Consider the following 19,666-nt stretch of genomic DNA (forward strand, 5'->3'; position numbering starts at 1 on the left):
TTCTTCTTCTTCTCCCCCTCTGAATGACGATAGCAGATTCAGGGAATAGCCGCCACCCTTTGTCTGAAAGGATTATTGCATATACTGGTGGAGTGGTGAAATGCTTATGTTTATAGCTGTTCAGAAATTAAGATGTAGAAAAAAGTATTTAAATAAAAATAACCCCAACATAGACATGGGACAACGGTCAGCTTTACGGTCATTAATATACTTTCCGTTTCTCTTTCAGGCTCAGATGAGACTTGCAATGGCTATTTATGTAGCTTAACTTTGCTTAACCATGGAGCTTCTTAGGCGTATGCCACTGTCATAGCACACTTAAGTACTTTTGTTCTTGGGACTGTTAACCACATAGAGGCATCCGAATTAGTGAACCCGAGCATCTACTTAAACACGCACACTCACATGCACGCGGTGTTTGGTCTCCTTGGCAGCGGGACGAGGCGGAGCGTCAGCTTCTGGGTTACTTGTCCTGCCACATCACACAACAACTGAAACACTGCGTCCACGGTGACTACGATTCAAGCAGGTGAATTTTGTAGATTCATGTTCATTTAGATGACAGTAACTGTTTATTATAGTCACACTTTCCCGGGAACTTAATTAGCTATTAAAAGGTTATTGTGTTCTTTCCAGTTAGGATTGTAAGCAGGCTAGCACATTGTGGCTAACTAGCTAAGTTATTCAAAATAGCTAACGAATTTGTGCAAGATAACAATGATAAGATATCAATAACGTCTGAGGTTCGTCGTAGGCAAGAATTTACGTGACCTAAAACACAGACTAATATCAGTTGTGAGAGGTTGACTCACACAAGTTCTAAGTACCTTTATGAACCAGGTAATAAGTCAGTTCTGTTATGTATGTTTAGAGTTCAATAAATAAAGAAAGACCGAAAAGTGCAGTGAGCAAATTTACATGGAAAATGACCGGTTAGTGCAAACATATTGCTGAATATGGGCAGACATTAGTCCTAGTGTAACGTGTGTCATCAGGAAAACGGAGTGTGATAGTTCAGATCCGTTATCTGGTAGTAAAGCTTCTTGATTTCCCTACAAGTTTCCAGGCATTTATAACTGTATCTGAGTACTTGCATTTAGTAGAAAATGCCTTCAATGGACCGTCACATTTTAATCACCTTTCGGTTCTCTCGTGCAGTTATTTGTACCTCATTCTTCATGTCTCGTTTGTGACAGGCCTGCGGCTATGGCTAAAGACACATTAGCCGAGGCAGGCTTTTATTTTGATGAGCTCAACAAGCTGCGGGTACTCGAGCCTGATGTCAGCCAGAAGACTTCAGAGCTTAAGGAAGAGTGCAAAGAATTTGTGGACAGTAAGCAGACAGTTATTTTGAGCCTGCTTTCTCATTCCAGTATCAACAGGTTACATTATGAACAGCTGTGTTCTTTTCAGAGATTGGTCAGTTCCAGAAGATAGTTGGTGGCTTAATTGAGCTGGTAGATGAACTGGCAAAAGAAGCAGAGACAGAAAAAATGAAGGTAAGTTTGACATAGTAAGCAGCATTCTGCTAATTATATGCCATTATTTTGTAACATCTTAGTTGTGACAAGTGTACTTTACTATATGTGCCATTACCTGACCACGAGAGTAAGATCTTGTTGCTCATCAGCCTGTGTTTCTCTTTCTTAGGCAATTGGAGCCAGGAACCTGCTGAAGTCAGTGGCAAAACAAAGAGAGGCCCAACAGCAGCAGCTTCAGGCTTTGATAGCTGAGAAGAAGATGCAACTTGAGAGGTAAAGCAACAGAGCGTTGTTGGGGGCCAGATAATTAATGTTAAACCCTCCTCTGTCAATTAAAATGAATACATACCACTAATGTGTGTTTAAATATCGGCCTTTTCGCTTCTTAATGCCACCAACATGTTTCGGGGCAGATACAGACTGCAGAAGTTGTGTAGCGGTTAGCACAGCACAAGCTTGCATGCAGTATTACTCATTTAAACTTCACATTGTGCCTCCCAATATGACTTCATGTCATATTTGAGCTCTTTTCTTGTTCCAGATATCGCATCGAGTATGAAGCCCTTTCCAAAGTGGAATCGGAGCAGAACGAGTTCATTGACCAGTTTATTCTTCAGAAGTGAGGACATGGCAGAATAACAGTGTTCCTCTTCCCAGAGTGCCTGTACAGGGTGATTTCCACTTGAGTCACTCCTGCTGCAACTTCTTTTCTGATGTCATTTGGAAGCTCCAGCATCATCAGAAAACATCCTCAGCTGCAGCAGCTGGGAGAATTTACAGTGCCAAAAACTGGGAATTCATTTGGAACATTCACACCAAATGTTTCAGCATCGAAGACCAACAGGAAGACGGAGCTATTTATATAAAGGAAAATTATTTATACTATTTATACTTAACAATTAGTCTGTATATCTAGTTTTATTACTTTTTCTATTGATTAAAATAAATACTGCATGTATTTGTAAATATGTTTTTAGCTCAAATGAAGATTTATTCCATTCTTGTGTGTGTGCACAGCACCTCTGCTGTCTTTAGATTAATCCATGTATAAGATATGGTTCTACTTTAATGCTGCATATTGCTTAAGTATTTTTTTTTCCCCTAACAAGATGTTGGAAGTGAGCTGGCACACGTCAAACATAACGCTGTTAAGTTTCAATAAAGATTACCTGATATCCATAAACTCTGATTTTCTGTTTTTCACACGCGAATTTGGAGAAAACGTCCAAGTTGTGATTGTAAGATTTTACAGAGTCCCTCTTGTATAAGACAAGCTCCACATATCGTGGATACTCCAACTCCCATAGTGCCCTTTGGCAGTAGCTTTCTCTCTGAGAAACAAGACAATGAATGCATGATTTGAGATTGAATTTAATGGGAAATATAACAGTATTTACACCTGCAGTAGTAGGTAGCCATCGTATGCAACCTGTCTGTTACCTGTGAGGTCTTCTTCGTGTCACATCCAAAAACCTATGACAACAAACAGCAAATGTACAATCATGACTTTCTTCTACTGCAGTCCGGCACTGTGCACCACCGCCGGACATCTTTCTGCCTTTGGAAGCTCACTTCTTCTTGGTATACTGTGGATCACAGTAGAATCCCAAATTAAAACATTTGCAACAAAACAAGACCTAAAAAGATGCTTTCTTCTGTCATCTTTACTTTATCGAGAATCCAGTCTGCATCTGTGACAGCTCTCTGGATCATCATCTGTATCCGCTCTGGGTCATTTTCATCTGAGTGGCTGTTGTAACCCTGGCAATGAAAAGCAAAGGATCCTGAACAATGTTTAATGCTGTTGCACCCAACATAAAAGAATTAAAAAAGAATTACAATCAAGAGTTTGAGCTAAAACTAAGGAACACTTCTACATCTTTAGCACCTTTGTTGACCGAATAATTCATTTTTACTTTTTTATGGATACAAACACAATCATGCAGTATAAAAACAACTGGCCAATCACAGTGCTGGACATCACATCAATATATACTGGCGATACTTCCAGAATGCCCTGCTTTTGATTCTGGAGAAAGATTCTTCAGAAACTCTTCGATCATCACACACAATTTACTCTGAAATGATTTGGTTACAGACAGGCTCCAGATAATCTGAAGCCCCATATCAGCTGACAAACACATGCTCTCATATATAAGTTCTTGTGATGCTTTCACCTGTCTTATGGCATGTCGATAGTGTTGCTGCATTGCTGTAGATGGTAGCTGCCTGCAGCATCTGAGGAGATATCGATAGAGTTGCACTGGTGTCTGGATCAACTCAGCTCCCGCTAAAGGTGGCATCCTACCTCCTTTTCATTAAAGTGCTGTAGATAAAAATAAAACGAAGTGTTAATGTGGAGAAGCAACGTCTGAGCTTGATAACGTTACAACCTGTCCATATGCAAGTATCAAGTGCGAGACCTGAGCCAAGAGAGGAGAAAAGGTTCCATCTGACTCAATTCAAGTTTGTTTCTTCCTAAAGTTACAAGCATCCTCCACTCCCTTTCATCTGAAACACTGATCCAGATACCGACTCAGTTACAACCACAGAGAGAAACAAATAACAAGATAAAATAGTCCTACTTAATCGTAGCAGCCTGAGTAAAGAAGCAAAATCTCAAAAGTGTGCACGTGTGCTCGCTGCTCGGCTGCCATTGTGTTAGTAACTTTTCCTATTATTGGGGGTCCAGCAGCAAAGCTGCAGACACACACACACACACATATATATATATATATATATGAATGGAATTCCCATGATGCTTTGCAGGTTGTTGTGCAATAATTGCCTTTAATTGTGTTCTAAAATGCTTTCCCCTGACTAGTATGGCAATCATAGTTGTTCTGTTCTTGTTTCTTTTAGTTAGGTTGCTATGTTAGATATTTGTTAGATAACGACATTGTGAGGATAGCACCATGAGTAAGAGTCGTATTCATTTTCATGACTTCGCCATTCTGCGGGTTTGAAGGTCATAGCTGCCAAATCTACTTATTTTAAGTGACTCTGGGCTTGTTTTTCTGTAAAGTTGCTTGTATATCTCGTCAGTAGGGGTGGGAAAAATAACGATTCTTCAATGAATAGAGATTTGATGAATTGAGATTCTGTCTCACTGCAGATAAGTTAATAATTGTAATTTAAAAAATTTAATTAGTTTGCGTGCTGCAATATTCTGTTCGCTTGCTGCAAAACGCTACAGAAAACTCTCTTTTCCGCCTGCCGGTTCTCTGCCAACACACATGCGCACCAAACATATGTGCGAGTTGTCTACATTCAAAGATTAGTGGCAACAGAAAGGCTCTGAGTGACAAACCTAAATGGCCTGCACCAGCTTCTTTAAAAGCTGCATATGGCAGCATTTTGGGTTCTATGAGGTCAATGGGAAGATGGACAAGACCTACACTGTGTGGAATCGATTATCGATTATTCCATTGATTAATTGAGTAATTGGATAAAACATACTTTCACTTAATTAAATGATAAAAATACAATAAAAACACACTAGGGCTGCCACAAACGATTATTTTAATACTCGACTAATTTTTTAATTAGCCGACTAATCTAATCATAAGTGTATCGAACGTAAAACATACAGTTTATGGCACCAGGAAGCAGCTGCTCTCATATAACCATCATTAGCTTTCTGCTTGGAGTGTTTGAGGTATATGCTATCTAAAATAACGATTAATATCATAGTTCATTAACCCTTTGATGAAATATGCAGCTTGTGTAGCAAACACACGATGGCTTTCCATCCATGGATGATGTTCACGCATACTCCAGCAGTGGGTTGAACTAAAGCTTCACTTTCACCTACGCAAAGATGTTATGATGCTGATCCTGCACTAGATGCACAGTGATCCCATGAACAAGCTGCTTCTTCAGTTTCTAATGCCATTTCACAGCAAACATACGGAATCAAAAGCCTGAATACCAATAACCACAATTAGATAGGAACACTTTCATCAGTTTTCATCATTATTCAATGATAACAACAATAATAATGATGATAACTATATGTTTGACAATAAACCCCTCCTGTTTTTGTAGATTTAATTCTTAATTAAAGTGAACATTTATCTTGAAAGGCCTTAAGGAAAAACACAATGTTCATTTGTGACAAACTGACACATTTGTGGTCAATATTCCTGCAGTTAGCACTGCAGATAGCACGTGTAATATAAGCTACAGCCCCAGAAAGATATGGAAAATACACATTTTCCATTCACAGCATCATAATAGTCTGAGATGACACGAAAGTCACTGTCATTTTTACATGTTTTCAATGGTTTTGCTCTTCCTGTCTATTCTTAGGCAACCCCCAATACGTGTTCGTTCAACCAGAGGGGCTGCTTTAGGTGAGTAGATGCTAACAGGTTAGCAACATTATCAAACAGAAAAAAGTCAAGCTTACAGTGGCTGTGAACGATGGGCTGTCAGTACGTAACCAGCTTCTTAAACACTTCCATGCACCTTCGACCAAGCTCCACTGTTATCCGGATGTACTACTTTCTCTTCTTCTACGGTCACAAACGTGTGGATTTGAAACAGCATCGCCCTCTGCTGCCTCAATCATTAAAACGCGTTGGTCTTTGATTAGGAAGGAACTGAGGCCGTTTATTCAGGTTATAGTTAAGTATAAGTTAAGGTTTTCAACGTTGATTGAACAGCTCTTCCCCGTTCCAAATGCAAAAGAAAAAAAAGGAAAAACGAAGTTTATTTCAGATTATTCCTGTATTCCAGATTTAACTCATACTGTTTTCTACCCATTTTATACAGTAGTCATGCACAAACATCTTGATGCCATTTGAAAGTGTAACCAGTAATGATATTATTATGAAAAAATGCTGATTTGATCGCTTCTTTTTTTTCCCTTGTCCTGTCCAGCATCATGTAATCTGAATACCTTTTATGCCAAACAGATTTGCTTTGCCAAGGGAAGCTTTATGAATGTAAAGCTCCCCTTGATGCCCATTTATTTATTTTTGTTTACAATATATAACACGTAATAGAACTGAACCGGACCGGGGGACAAGGAAAGAAGAAGAGGAAAGAAGAGGAAACAGAACAAAAATAGAAACAAAAACCAGACAACCAGCTGCTACACCTGTAAAAAACAAAACAGACGACAATCCATGGCCTCTGTTGGGAATTTAGCACCTCCAGGAGCACCTGAAAGCAGACAAGCAGAGAAAAAACACACACAAACAAAAAACACAAACATACAAACAAACAAAAAACACAAACAAACAAACAAAAACATACAAACAAACAAAAACACAAACAAACAAACAAAAACACAAACATACAAACAAACAAAAACACAAACAAAAACACAAACATACAAACAAACAAAAACACAAACAAACAAACAAAAACATACAAACAAACAAAAACACAAACAAACAAACAAAAACACAAACATACAAACAAACAAAAACACAAACAAAAAACACAAACATACAAACAAACAAAAACACAAACAAACAAACAAAAACATACAAACAAACAAAAACACAAACAAACAAAAACAAACAAACATACAAACAAACAAAAACACAAACAAAAACCACAAACATACAAACAAACAAAAACACAAACAAAAACCACAAACATACAAACAAACAAAAACACAAACAAACAAACAAAAACATACAAACAAACTAAAACACATACAAACAAACAAAAAACACAAACAAAAAACACAAACATACAAACAAAAAAACACAAGCAGCGGCAATCATCAGCAATGATTTGATCACTTCTAAATGTGTTGCTTCAGTAAAAGATCTGTCAGGTTCAAATGTCATTGCTGGTTTATTCTCTTAAATTTTTACATAGACACTACAGCCCAGAACTTTTCCAGACATCATCCGAAGGGGATTAATGTATTAACACAGAAGTCCAAATCAGTAGGCCTGAATGTTGAGCTGAGTTTATCCTTAGTATTAAATCCTGATAATGTCTGAATGAACCTCTGTATGAATAGAGCAGGTAACTGTTCATATAAGTCAGTGTGTTTGCTGACACTACTTCTATATGTCTTCTGATTATCTGTGAGTTACTTTGCAATTTGATTTTGTCATATATTTCAAAAGACATCCAAAAACAAAGAAAGAAAGATATTACTTGTATGAACACAAAAAATGCCATATCCCATAATATACTGACAAACTAACAAAACAAACCCACCTTGCAGATCATGTCCTACCTATTGCATGCTCTACCCTGTTCTGGAGTATTCTGGAGCATTTCCACTTGTGAGAATGTACCTTACAACGATGGTTTCCTCTTGTGTGGTACAGGAGTGAAACGACAACTAGTTCACACATCAGAAAACAACTTAAGCCTCTCAAGTTTATTTTGATACATTTGATCTCCAGTTCTTTTCTAGAACTTACAAGTGAACACCAGAAGTGAAACCTGTTTACCTGAAGGCGTACCTCTAAGGCTTGATCTTGATAGACACCTGACAGATATTCTGTAGCAGCAGGATCTGCTTTGTGTGGAAAGAGCTTTGGGATGTCATGTGGAAAGGCTCATGTATTTATGACAAAACCATCTGGCATCTCTGGGGAGGCAGAACTTCTCCATTGTCCTTGAATGAGAATATTGTTTGACAGCAGTGGGGACATATTAGGGAATTCTTTGATTTGATTGAAACGCCCCCTATGAAGGAGTCAGAGCGAGAAAGTTTAAAGGACACCTAGTTTCGTTGTCTGCATGTTTTAGTGAGATTTTAAAATAAATCTCTACAGGGGCAAAGGACTGGGGTTAGATAAGATTCACCCTAACAAACTGAAGCTTCATCACATGCTTTTTGTACTGTAACTACATTGGTTGGTCTGTCTAACAGGGGTCTGATTCCACTCCTTTTCTTTTATTAGAGTATGTTCAGTCAGTGTTTTAATCACTTAGCATCCCATGGTATGCTTATCCCAGAGAGCTTGGTGTGAGATTCCAGCCAAAAGTACAAATGTGGTTTCACGGGGAGCAATGATTCAGAGCTGCTGTGAAACAGCATACAGGTTCCTTATCCTTGCAAGGATGCCAGAGTGATCAACGACAAATACCCATCCAATCAACTCACTTTGTGAATTTTAGGAGCTGTGTAACCCAGGGTATCTTGAGAAAATGCTGTGATTCATCTGATTGTATGCAAGCACTGGGCTCTGCCTTATTCTGTCTTCAGTTTCTATGGATAGAATAAAGCTGAGTTACAGAGATGGAGGCTTAAACAGACCACAACTTCCTGCTAACAGTCAGGCAGTTTTCCCTGACTGAAAGTTGGCACCTCCAAGTTTAAGACATAAAGGAAATCTGTTGATCCCTCACGTTAGTTTGGGAGTGAGTTACTGTATTAGAGTTAACAGGTGCACTGACAGGGCTGTTGATGTGTGGAGGAATCTGATCCTTGAGGCAAAGCTCTTGCTTTTACACTTGCGTCAGCTAACTAGTCAACCCCCATGAAAGACTGGAGTGTGACAAATATGCGTCATTTTCACCAGGGTATATTAGCTCATCTTTATTAGCTGTATGCAGAGCCCATGCATCTGGAAGGATCTCAGAATTCAGCATACAGCCTTTCTTTTTGGGCACTGATACCTGACACTTCACTTTGAAGGTGCTTCTAAGTATTACAAAGCAAGAGGATTGTAGACTGATGTTTGAATTAATAAACTGAAGTCACCAAATTAGTCATATCAGTGTTTATTTGAATATCAGTCAGTTTACAAAACTCTAAAGTACTTTTAAAGTTCAAGTTGTAGTAATGCGTTTCAGCAGAACAGTATTTAACTGTCCAGTGTGTGCGTTAGAGTATTATATAGTGGCAAAATTCTAGAGAAGAAATAACTGAAACAACCTGCCAAACACGTAGAAGAAACTAAGATGGTGGCTGCAAAAAAAGTGCAGCCACCATCTTAGTTTCCAAGTCTTTGGTTTTTCCCGTTCAGAGCTACCATCCAGACATGGCTGTGCAAACATGCCAGAGGACATGTGCTGCCTGAGGTGATCAATGGCTATTTAACACAAACACAATGTTTCTTCATTTCATGTGACACAACACAAACGAGAGTTCTAAATATAACGCTGTATGTCTAACAATCAATCCCCCTAAATGCTACACACTGGAACTTTGACAAACATACAACTTGTCAGAACAGAAATAAAATATTAGCATGCTTCCAATAACATTACATTTTCTTTGGTTGCTCTCCAAATGCTTGTAATGTGCAGCTTAGAGGCATACAGATTCATAATATGTAATCTTATATGAAACACAACACCTCCGATAGCACCAAACATCACTGTGTGAGCGTCCTGGTGGGGTTGGCAGATGCACTGTGGACACAAAACAAATGTACAGCAACTAACCTATATCTTTTAAATATATTTATATATTTGCATATGCATTGATTAGTGAAGATAATACAGCACAGCAAGGCAACAATTAAGGTTAAAAGCTTTATGGCAACTAAGATTTCAAATATTTTACATCATAGTATAAAGTACAAAACATCAAATTTCAGTTAGCATATCTGTATCTAATTTAGAACTATTAAAATGTTAGAAAATGGTTTAGCTCAAAAAACTATTCGATTATGTGATGCAGGAAGCACATTTTTTGGTAGCCCACTGTCACCCAGAGCAAAAAAATTAATGGTAACTCAGAGAGAAATGGTCAGTCATTTTCCGTCTCAGGCACAAATCATCACAGTTTTTCCCCTCTTTGGCTTCAAAGGCAATGTAAGCACAGTTTATATTGCCTTTTTCAAGGGGGGCACTTTGTGGACCAAAGTTCTGACACTCCAACAGAATGACAGCACTGCAGAATTAACATGCATGTCCACTCTGACACTGAATCTTATCTGCCTTGCTCTCAAAACATTGGTATCTTTTGAAAAGTACAGTATATGCTGCTGAATGTGGCTCAGCTCTGTGCATACAAGTCTTGATGAGGTATAACACGGTAAGATGATTTATAAGATGAATCCTCACTGCTCTGAACTCCCACAGTTTCTGGGAGGAGAACAGAATCAAGATTTGTGTGTTGTACATTTAGCAGCAATAAGTAACAAGGAATGAGGCAAACTTCACATGTTCTCTGTGCACAGGAAGGAGTTCATAAAAGAAGACAGTAAAACCTATCTCTCAGACTTGACCTTATAGCGTAGGATGAGGTAAGTGACCAGGCGTAGGATGATAAAGAAAATGCCCAGGACAATGAAATCTATGTAGAGCTTTGCATCTTCAACATCCAGCAGCTGCAGAACCTCTTCAGGCTGTTGGAACTTACACACTTTCCCTGGACACTCCAACTCTGAGCGGTTCATCCCATAGATGGACAGGATGACGCCTTCAAAGCTGTACCTGTGACAGAGATACAACCACTGAGGAAAAGTCCAAACTGTAAAAACCTTCATCCCTTCATTTGAGTCACAAACATTAACTTGTCCTTATTTTTCATGTCAGTAGATGGCACACTACCAGTTTTTGATAAAGGGTACCAGCACGGAGGCAAAGAATATTTCAGCAAACAGACCATCTGTCATAATTATCATTAGCTTATTCATATTTTGTTTATGTGGAAATTGTTTTATGTGACAGGGTCATGTTCTCTACCAGACTTGCCAAAAACAGTTGGTCTACTGTTGCCGTGATCAGTAATGTTGGTTTGTTATTGTGCGATTTTGATTAATTACTGGAGTCAGCATAAGCTACTTTAGATTCGTTCTGCACCAGAATTTCTTCCTGTCCCTTCAAAGTGGGGCAATCCTGTAGGTGATACACTGCCAATGCACGAATACGTCATACAATCTCCCTTCAAAGAGATCAAAATAATAGACTTCAATTAATCTGTTCTTATAGCCTGTGTATTTTGTTTATTAGGTTAGAATACTAATAATTGAACCTCCAGACAGGCCTCGCAGAGAGATGATGAAGTAACTAAAATCCTGTTGAATACTCATAAGCTCACATAAATTAATAAAAGCAATTGTTGTTGCTACACCAAATGATGTTGGATAAAAAAACAAAAACACGTTTTTAAGTTCAAGGCTTATATTTTAAGTTGAAATACCACCAAACAGATTAACCAGACCATGTTACCTTAAAAAACTATAACTTAAATATATATATATATATAAATATTTGACTAACAACGTAATAAAAAAAACTGAATTATGTTTTTATTAACTGTATACTTCTTTCTGGGGGGAACAAGATGGCGTCAAGCTCAGGTGGCATTTGTCAGTGTATATCTTTGCTTTACATATTTTGACGGTGAAAAGTGTGGAGTTTTGGACAGGATGTGTTTTAACATGAGCCTGGACAATTATTTTTTTTAAAGCTTGGGACAACATGTCCAGAAACACGAAAAATTCCTCAAAGAACAACCCTGAAAATGAGGAAGCGCTAAGTGCTACACCCGAGACACCGAGCATGGATGTTAGCTCAGGCTCTATGGAACCAGGTATTGTTGAAGCCCTGGATAGAATAACTGACAACCTTACTAAGGTAACTGACACCAAGATTTCCGCTGTCCTGGATGCCATTAAAGAACAGACCTCGCAACTACAGGCGGTTGCCGCCCGAGTGCGTGAAGCAGAGAAACGGATTTCTGATGTGGAGGCCATGGCGACATCATCGGAGGCGAAGTTAGCACGTCTCGAGAAGAGGCAAGTGCATGATATGCAGGAGCACATGGACGATCTCGACAATCGAGGTTTCAGGTGCAATATACGTGTAGTTGGCGTGCCCAAAGGCTCAGAAGGCTCAGATTCAGTGAAATTCTTCGAGAAGTGGATCCCTGAGTACCTCCGAATGGATACAACAGCAGGACGACTGAAGCTTGATCGGGCACAACGTCCTAGGCCACTGATAGTGAAGTTTCATAACTTCACTGATAAACAGCGCTTCACATGAAGGCTTCACATGAAGGCATGCAGCCTCATTCATTTATTATTGACAGATCTGTTTCTTTTTCTTTTTTTATGAGGCTTGTACAGAGAGAGTGGTGTGGAAGAGGTTTAAAGAGCCCTGCAGGTTTGGTAGCAGGGATAGCCCCCATTGTATTTGTCCGACTAAAAGAAGGAAAATACTCACCTTTTTGAAAAAAGAAAACATTGATATTGTACTTTTACAGGAAACACTTTTGGATGATGTAGAACATCTGAGATTATGGCAGGGTATGGTTGAGCAGGTATTTTTTCTCCTCATTTACTTCAAGAAGTAGAAGGGTGGCAATTTTTGTGAGAAAGAATCTTCTTTTTTCAATGATATAATGTGTTAAAGACAAAAGTGGTATGTTGTAATCAAGGGGGTCCTACAAGGTACAGTTATTCATTTCCATACTGAATGTTTATTAACCCCCTGCTCACACATCAGATTTTATAACTAAAGTATGCCTGGATTTCTCTGAGATTTTCTCAGATAATTCCATAGTGGGTGAAGATTTTAATTGTATACTGAATCCCCTTATTGACAGACTCCCACACAAAGTTTCGCCTCTTTCTTCACAAGCCAAATCACTCAATTCTATATGTGAAGCTTTAGGATTTGTTGATGTATGAAGGACAATTCATCCTCTGGATAAAGAGAACACTTTTTTTTCGGCACCCCATAAATGTCATACTAGGATAGATTTTTTTTAAATTTATCATTTTTAAAAAAAAATTCTCCTGGGCTTTCCTTACACTCAGTTTTATCTTGTGTAATAGGCAGTATTGTCATCTCAGACCATGCCAATGTAGTGCTGGATCTCTCTTAAGGATATAGGGAACAGAGTAAAATACTGGAGACGAATACTACTATTTTAAAGGACCATACCTTTGTATCCTATTTTAATACTGAGTTTGGATACTTTCTGTCTATTAACTCTGTCAACAGATAACCCTGCCCTTCTGTGGGAAACTATTAAGGCATATACTAGGGGTTATTATTTCATTTTCAGCCAGCGAACGGCGGGAAATGTTCATTCTCCAACTCCTGCTTTGTGGCGAGAAATATCTGCAGTAAGATCAACTTTAGATAACCAACCTCCTTACGCAAGATGAAGAGATCAAACTTAAATTTACTAGACAAAGAATTTATGAACATGGGAATAAACCCGGAAAGTATTTAGCATACCTTACCAAAAAAAGATCAGAATCATGTATCCCAGCCATTTGTGATGCTCAGAACAATCACATATATTATAATAAGTTCATAAATGAGACCTTCAAAGAATTTTACTGTAGACTGTATTAGGTGTAAAGTCATTGTCGACTGGTCGACTAATTGGTTGATACGTTGTTAGTCGACCAAAATTCTGCGTTATTAATTTCATACGGTTAATTTCTTCAGGAGGAAAGTACCAAGTGCTAATGGGGGTGTTTTCAGAGCACCCCTGTTTCACAGGTAACAGTCTCTAAAGACAGGTAGACTGGAGACAGGTAGATTGAACATCCACGTTATTCGACATCCGGTGGTTTGCTGAATATTTATGTTCATTTTGAGCGTTTAATTTACAGCGAGTCCTCCTCAGTGTGGCAGAATTTTTACCAAAATAGATAGTGAGAAAAAAGTCAAATCCAAAATTTGCAAACAACAGTTTGTATATCTAAGCTCGACAACAAACATGGTGTATCATCTAAAAACTGTAAAATTTCAATATTACAGGCTATAAATATATTAAACGTATTTCAATATTTTAGTCTAATAATCATTTATTTATTTTATAACTGCAGGCGCACCCGCCCGCAACAATGGCAGCATCCCTCAGATGTTTAAGATATCAGTATATTTTCGGTAATAATGGGCTATTATATTTGCACGTGATGCAAAACACTGTCAGAGTGAGAGTGAGAGTCGAGCTCAAGATGCTGAGAAAGCCTTTGACCGAGAAGAATGGGCTTATTTATTTAATTCTTTCAACAAATTTGATCTCAGGGATAATTTCATTAGGTGGGTCAAAATTTTGTATGATCAGGCCTCTATTTTGACTAATGGGCTCAAATCGGACATTTTTCCTTTGTATAGAGGCAAGGCTACCCCCTGTCGCCTCTCTTGTTTGCCATTGCCATTGAACCGTTAGCAGAGGCCATTAGGATGGCACCTGCTATAAGGATTTTGCTAGTTGATTATGAGCACAAGATAAGTCTGTATGCAGATAATGTTTTGCTATTTATATCTAATCTGGAGACATCAATACCAGGTCTACTTAACATTATTGATCTATTAAGCAAATTTTCTGGGTACAAAATTAATTTGACCAATTCTGAAGCCATGCCACTTTGGAGCGTCAATTCGATACCAGCTACCTTACCTTCATTTCCCTTTAAGTTGTCTCCTACAGGTTTTGTATATTTAGGTGTATTCATAACTCCTAAATTTAAACAAATGTATAAAGCCAATTTTGCTCCCTTGTTTGAGAAGGTGAGTCAGGATTTGGAGTGATGGACTTCTTTGCCTGTCTCCTGGCTAGGACGTATATATACATGGTTAAAATGAATGTATTATCTCGATTTTTATATCCAATCCAAATGATTCAGATCATATTTTCAAATAGAGTGATAAAAAACCTGAATGACTGGCTAAGTTCTTTTATATGGAGAAAGCGCAGACCAAAACTCAAGATGGCTACATTGCAGCTGCTGAGTTCTGTAAGGGGTCTAGGTTTACCCAATATCAGAACATATCAGCTATGTACTCACATGAGGTATATTTATGACTGGGTCGTAAGCAACTCAAACAGAGGTAGAGGGATTTGAACCCAGGTCTCCCACACAAAAGGTGGCATTCATACCACTACACTATCCAGTGACATTCCCATTTGACATGACATTTGAAGAAATGATAGCGAAATATTCTATCCCCAGATGTGACTTCTTTCAGTATTTTCAGATCAGGCACCATGTCTTGCACAGTACCACGTTATTTGAGAACCATGAAAGCTCTCCGGTTGAGAAATTATTATTTTTAACAGATGGAGAGATATCCGTAAGTTTATAATATAAAGCTATGTCTCTCACGACCCCGAATAGGTTGCAGAAGCTTAAAGGCACATGGGAGAAGGAGCTAAACATCATAATGGATCACGAAGAATGGAAGGATGTCTGGAGACATCAATTTCAGTTTGCAATCGTGCCCAAGCAATACAGTTAAAAATTATTCGCAGAATGCACATATCCCCCAAACATAGACATCATTTCAATCCTACTCTCTCAACCACGTGCCTTAAATGCAAGATAGAAAAAGGTACACTAACTCATTGTTTTTGATCATGTCGGAAACTGCAAATGTATTGGTCCAATGTATTATCTGAAATAGAGAAGATATTTGGTTTAAAATTAGAGATGGACCCTGTGTCTCTTATACTGGGCCTCCCAAATCGACGTTTAACATCAAAACATAATGAGGCTGTGTTGTATTCTTATGCAGCGAGGAAGAATATTTTGTTACAATGGATCAATGAAAGAGTACTAACTGTTAAAGGTTGGCAAGGAGTAGTGTTTGATCTAGTGCCATAAGAGTACCTTACATGCATATTACATTTAAAAACAGACCAATTCTATACAGTCTGGGTACCCTATTTGAACTATGTAAAGCCTGGTGTTTCCAATATAATGTTGCGTGGATTTTCTTGACTGCTCATACTGTATATTTCTGTAACCCCAAGTATTATTTATATATCCATACATCCATCCATTATCTACCGCTTCTCTGGGGGTCGGAGATGGGTTTGGTAGAAAGGTAGAGCTGGGTGTCGTCCACGTAATAATCAAAGTGGATGTTGAATCAGCGGAAAATCTGACCAAGGGGAAGGAGATAGATGATGAACAGGATAGGTGTCATGTTCCATGGTTACTTTTTGTTTTTGCACATTGTGTTGTCACTTCCGGTTTCATTTTGTATACTAACTTCCCCTCTAGTTTCAGATAACTTGCCCTTCCTTCCGTGTCACGTGTCTTAGTCTCTCCCTTAATTAAACCAAGTGTTTCCACCTGAATTCCCTGCATCCTCATGTGTATATAGTCTGCGTCTTCCCCTGTCTCGTTGCCAGTGTGTTGTACATTATAATCTGCATTAATTGCCTCTGAAACCCGTATTAGATCCACTGTGTTCTAGTTTCTGACTGTGAATTTTCCGAGTTTTGAATCTTGTATTCAGTCCTGAAGTTGAGTGTTACTCCTTCAGTGTTTTGCTTTGTTTTTCAGTATCTCTAGTTACCTTGGATTGCTTGATTTTGGTTTCCTCCTTTCGGAGAGTTTCTTTTGTAATTGTTTTTGTAGTACCTCCAGTTAGGGAGAGTTATTTTGATTATAGAATTAAAGTTTACAATACTACTTCCTCCTTTAGAGTTTTATTTGTTGCCTCTTTAGAAGAGAGCATAAATTTAAGTATTAAAGTTTATAAGATTTTCCGTTTTCCTCCCTGAGTGGAGTTGATGTTAATTTTGATAAAGTTTCATTCAGACATCTGTCTCTACTTTAATTATAGAGTTTAGTGTCACAGAGTGTTTCATAGTGTTTGTTTCACTGAACGGAGACCTGTTAAGACGTTTATTTATAATAAACTAGCTTACTTTGGAATCTATCCTGCAAGTGTGTCCTGTATCCTGCCAGTTTCTGACAATAGGGCCGAGTGCAGGGCCTTGGGGAACACCAGAGGAGATGGGAGATGGTTGGGATGTGAAGGTTTTCAACTGGATGAACTGAGTGCGGCCAGAGAGATAAGATTTAAACCAGTCCAGGGGTGTGTCGGAAATGCCAACAGATACTAATCTGTCAAGAAGGGTGGTGTGGGAGATGGTGTTGAAGACCGCACTCAGGTTGAGGAGGATGAGGATGGATAATAGTCCGGAGTCAGCTGCCATCAGGGGTTTTTAGTGATTTTGAGGGGGGCTGTTTCTGTACTGTGACGTGGGCAGAATCCAGACTGGAACTGTTCGTAAAGGTTATTGTTATGAAGATGTGCATGTACCTGTGAAGCCACTGCTTTTTCCAGAATCTTGGAGAGAAATGGTAGGTTAGAGATCGGTCATCGGTTGTTGACGTCACTGAGGTCTGAACCAGGTTTCTTGAGTATAGGTGTAACAGCGGCAGATTTAAGAGTGGATGGTACAGAACCAGAGGTGAGGGAGGAGTGAATGATGGCAGTTATCAGGGGTAACAAGGAGGGGAGACAGACAGTGTCTAATGGAGAAGGCAGGGCGTCAAGCTGACAGGAAGATTTTTTTAGATTTCTGGATGAGGTCCGAAATGCCAGCAGCACAGGGTAGTTGGAAGCTAGAGAACGCTTGAGAAAAGGGGCATGGAAAACTGGAGGGGATGGAATGCTGGGGGTCTGAGGGGTCAGTTGCTGGTGGATCCTGAGTATTTTATCATTGAAGAATGACATTAGTGAATTACAGGGATCTATGGAGTAGAAATATAGAGGAAGTGAGGTCGGAGGGAGCAGTGTGTTGTTGAGCACTGAGAACAGGGCTCGAGTGTTCCCATCACCAGCCCTGATTAGATCTGCGTAATATTGTGATTTAACTGAGGAGAGGGTGTCTTTGTAGAGAAGGATGTGGGAATGATAGATTTGTTTGTGAACAGAGTCTTTGTTTTTTTGGAGAGCCGCTCCACTTATCGTTCCTTGGCTTTGAGTTGACGTAAATGGGGTGTGAACCAGGGAGCAGAGTGGGTAAATGATACAATCTGAGTTAGTGAAATAAAAATCATAAATAAGTCACATATGAGTATTTGTTCAGTTTACAAGGTGCACATTTGTAAAGTTGTTTTCCATGCGTTGAAATTGCTCGATACTTGATTGTGGACTTAAACATGCATTTACAAGTTACACCCACACACTTGTAAACATTTGTGACCATTATGAGACTAATTTATCTCCAAGCCCTGCATCTGCTAGTTAGTCCCACTGTGGACACTGAGTACACCTCTTTAAAACACAACAGTCAGCTGTGGCAGCAGTCACAATTGTACATTGCACTATTGTAAGTATTCTTCTTTTCCTTCAGTTTCATAAAATGAACAGGACTTTGACTGCGTACACGCCTGTGTGTAAAGGCAGCGTTTGAGGCACGTCATCCTCAGACTTTTGATAAACCAATAAATGGGTTGTGATTTTCTACATGTGAAAGTCTAATTTTGTCAACCTATGTACAGTCAGAACTTCAACTTCAAGTGCATCTCATCTCTTATAGGTGTGTGAAGGTTGGGAGGCACTGCTTTAAGCCACTTAATGGGAGTGAAACTGTAGCTGAATGTTTAGTATTGTTCAGAGTTATGTTTTACTTTAGAGCACATGTGTGAATATGTGTGCATCAGTTACCTCAAATTGGATATGTCAAAGTTGAAAAAGAAAATTGCACCCCATGTAATCCCAGTATGATGCGACTACTTTGGTCAATACTGGAGTAATTTCTCAGTTTGCCTGTGTTTCTCTGGATAAAGTCAAAATAAGCCTGGTCATTTTCTGAAAGAAAGATTAAACCAATGATGTAAACAGTTTAGACACTGAGTGATCATGTAATTCACATGCATATGAAAACCAAAATATCTACTGTTTTAAATTTGTTTTTACCATTTTTGTACATTGAAATTTTATAACTGGACATGGGATGCTGCTAGAAAAGAGGAACACACCTGACATAGGACACATATGAGCTCCATTGCAGATACTTGGGGATTGTGTCAAAGTTCACAAAGAATCCAGAGAAAAGGAGCACTGGGATAGCTGTAACTGGTCCAACAAATGTGGCCACCTGTAGAAGTGTGCAGAGGATATAATCTGTTTTATATGTACAACATATGCAAAGTAGTCAAGAAATGAAAAGACAAAGCAGCTGTACCTGCAGTGATGTGGAAGCAGCACCAACCAGCAGGCCTAAGGACTGGGCAACCAGGGCAGTAGAGATGGACAGGGCTATGAAGAGTAGGTACCGGGTGGCCTCAGGAGGCTGCTCTGTCATCCAGTACACTATGCTGCAGTACATGATGGGGCAGATCACCTACAACAGCAATACAGTTATATCCTATGTGTGAAGATTTAGGAAGGTAGATGGTCCTCACACACACTAACAGAGCAGATCATGAGCAACTGAAGACCCTTTTTAAGCAGTTTTTATTTAGGCCACAGTTCTTTATAAAACAACAAACAATGAAGTTTGGACAAACATATCAGTTTGGAGCACAGGACAAGAG

The 19,666-nt window shown here is 38.9% G+C and overlaps 3 protein-coding genes across 4 annotated transcripts in view; 1 reads left to right on the forward strand and 2 right to left on the reverse strand.

Moving 5' to 3' along the window:
* Window positions 1-325: 325 nt before the first annotated feature.
* Window positions 326-2,650, forward strand: ift20 (intraflagellar transport 20 homolog (Chlamydomonas)). 2 transcript variants are annotated; one of them, XM_072391793.1, is made up of 5 exons: window positions 326-529; window positions 1,197-1,333; window positions 1,414-1,499; window positions 1,651-1,754; window positions 2,023-2,650. In XM_072391793.1, the coding sequence occupies exons 2-5, from the start codon at window positions 1,207-1,209 to the stop codon at window positions 2,102-2,104; spliced, it is 399 nt and encodes a 132-aa protein (XP_072247894.1). In that variant the 5' UTR covers window positions 326-529; window positions 1,197-1,206; the 3' UTR covers window positions 2,105-2,650. The 2 variants fall into 2 exon arrangements, with proteins under 2 accessions (XP_072247894.1, XP_072247893.1); XM_072391792.1 differs by lacking the exon at window positions 326-529 and having other exon boundaries at window positions 984-1,333.
* Window positions 2,651-2,843: 193 nt separating this feature from the next.
* On the reverse strand, window positions 2,844-5,979 carry lyrm9 (LYR motif containing 9). Its single transcript, XM_072391794.1, has 4 exons — window positions 5,893-5,979; window positions 3,659-3,807; window positions 3,150-3,242; window positions 2,844-3,067 (listed from the first exon to the last, which is right to left on the reverse strand). The coding sequence occupies exons 2-4, from the start codon at window positions 3,782-3,784 to the stop codon at window positions 3,050-3,052; spliced, it is 237 nt and encodes a 78-aa protein (XP_072247895.1). The 5' UTR covers window positions 3,785-3,807; window positions 5,893-5,979; the 3' UTR covers window positions 2,844-3,049.
* Window positions 5,980-10,567: 4,588 nt separating this feature from the next.
* The window catches only part of LOC140313821 (ATP-binding cassette sub-family G member 4-like), a 31,482-nt gene continuing 22,383 nt past the window's right edge, over window positions 10,568-19,666 (reverse strand). Inside the window, exons 12-14 of the mRNA XM_072391795.1 lie at window positions 19,315-19,473; window positions 19,109-19,227; window positions 10,568-10,850 (exon numbers count right to left, since the gene is read on the reverse strand). Coding sequence (XP_072247896.1) covers window positions 10,625-10,850; window positions 19,109-19,227; window positions 19,315-19,473 — 504 coding nt within the window. The 3' untranslated portion in view covers window positions 10,568-10,624. The remainder of the gene's footprint in view (window positions 10,851-19,108; window positions 19,228-19,314; window positions 19,474-19,666) is intronic.

The sequence above is a fragment of the Leuresthes tenuis genome, unplaced genomic scaffold, assembly GCF_036924035.1.
Source record: "Leuresthes tenuis unplaced genomic scaffold, fLeuTen1.0.hap1 SCAF_9, whole genome shotgun sequence".
Classification (NCBI taxonomy): domain Eukaryota; kingdom Metazoa; phylum Chordata; class Actinopteri; order Atheriniformes; family Atherinopsidae; genus Leuresthes; species Leuresthes tenuis.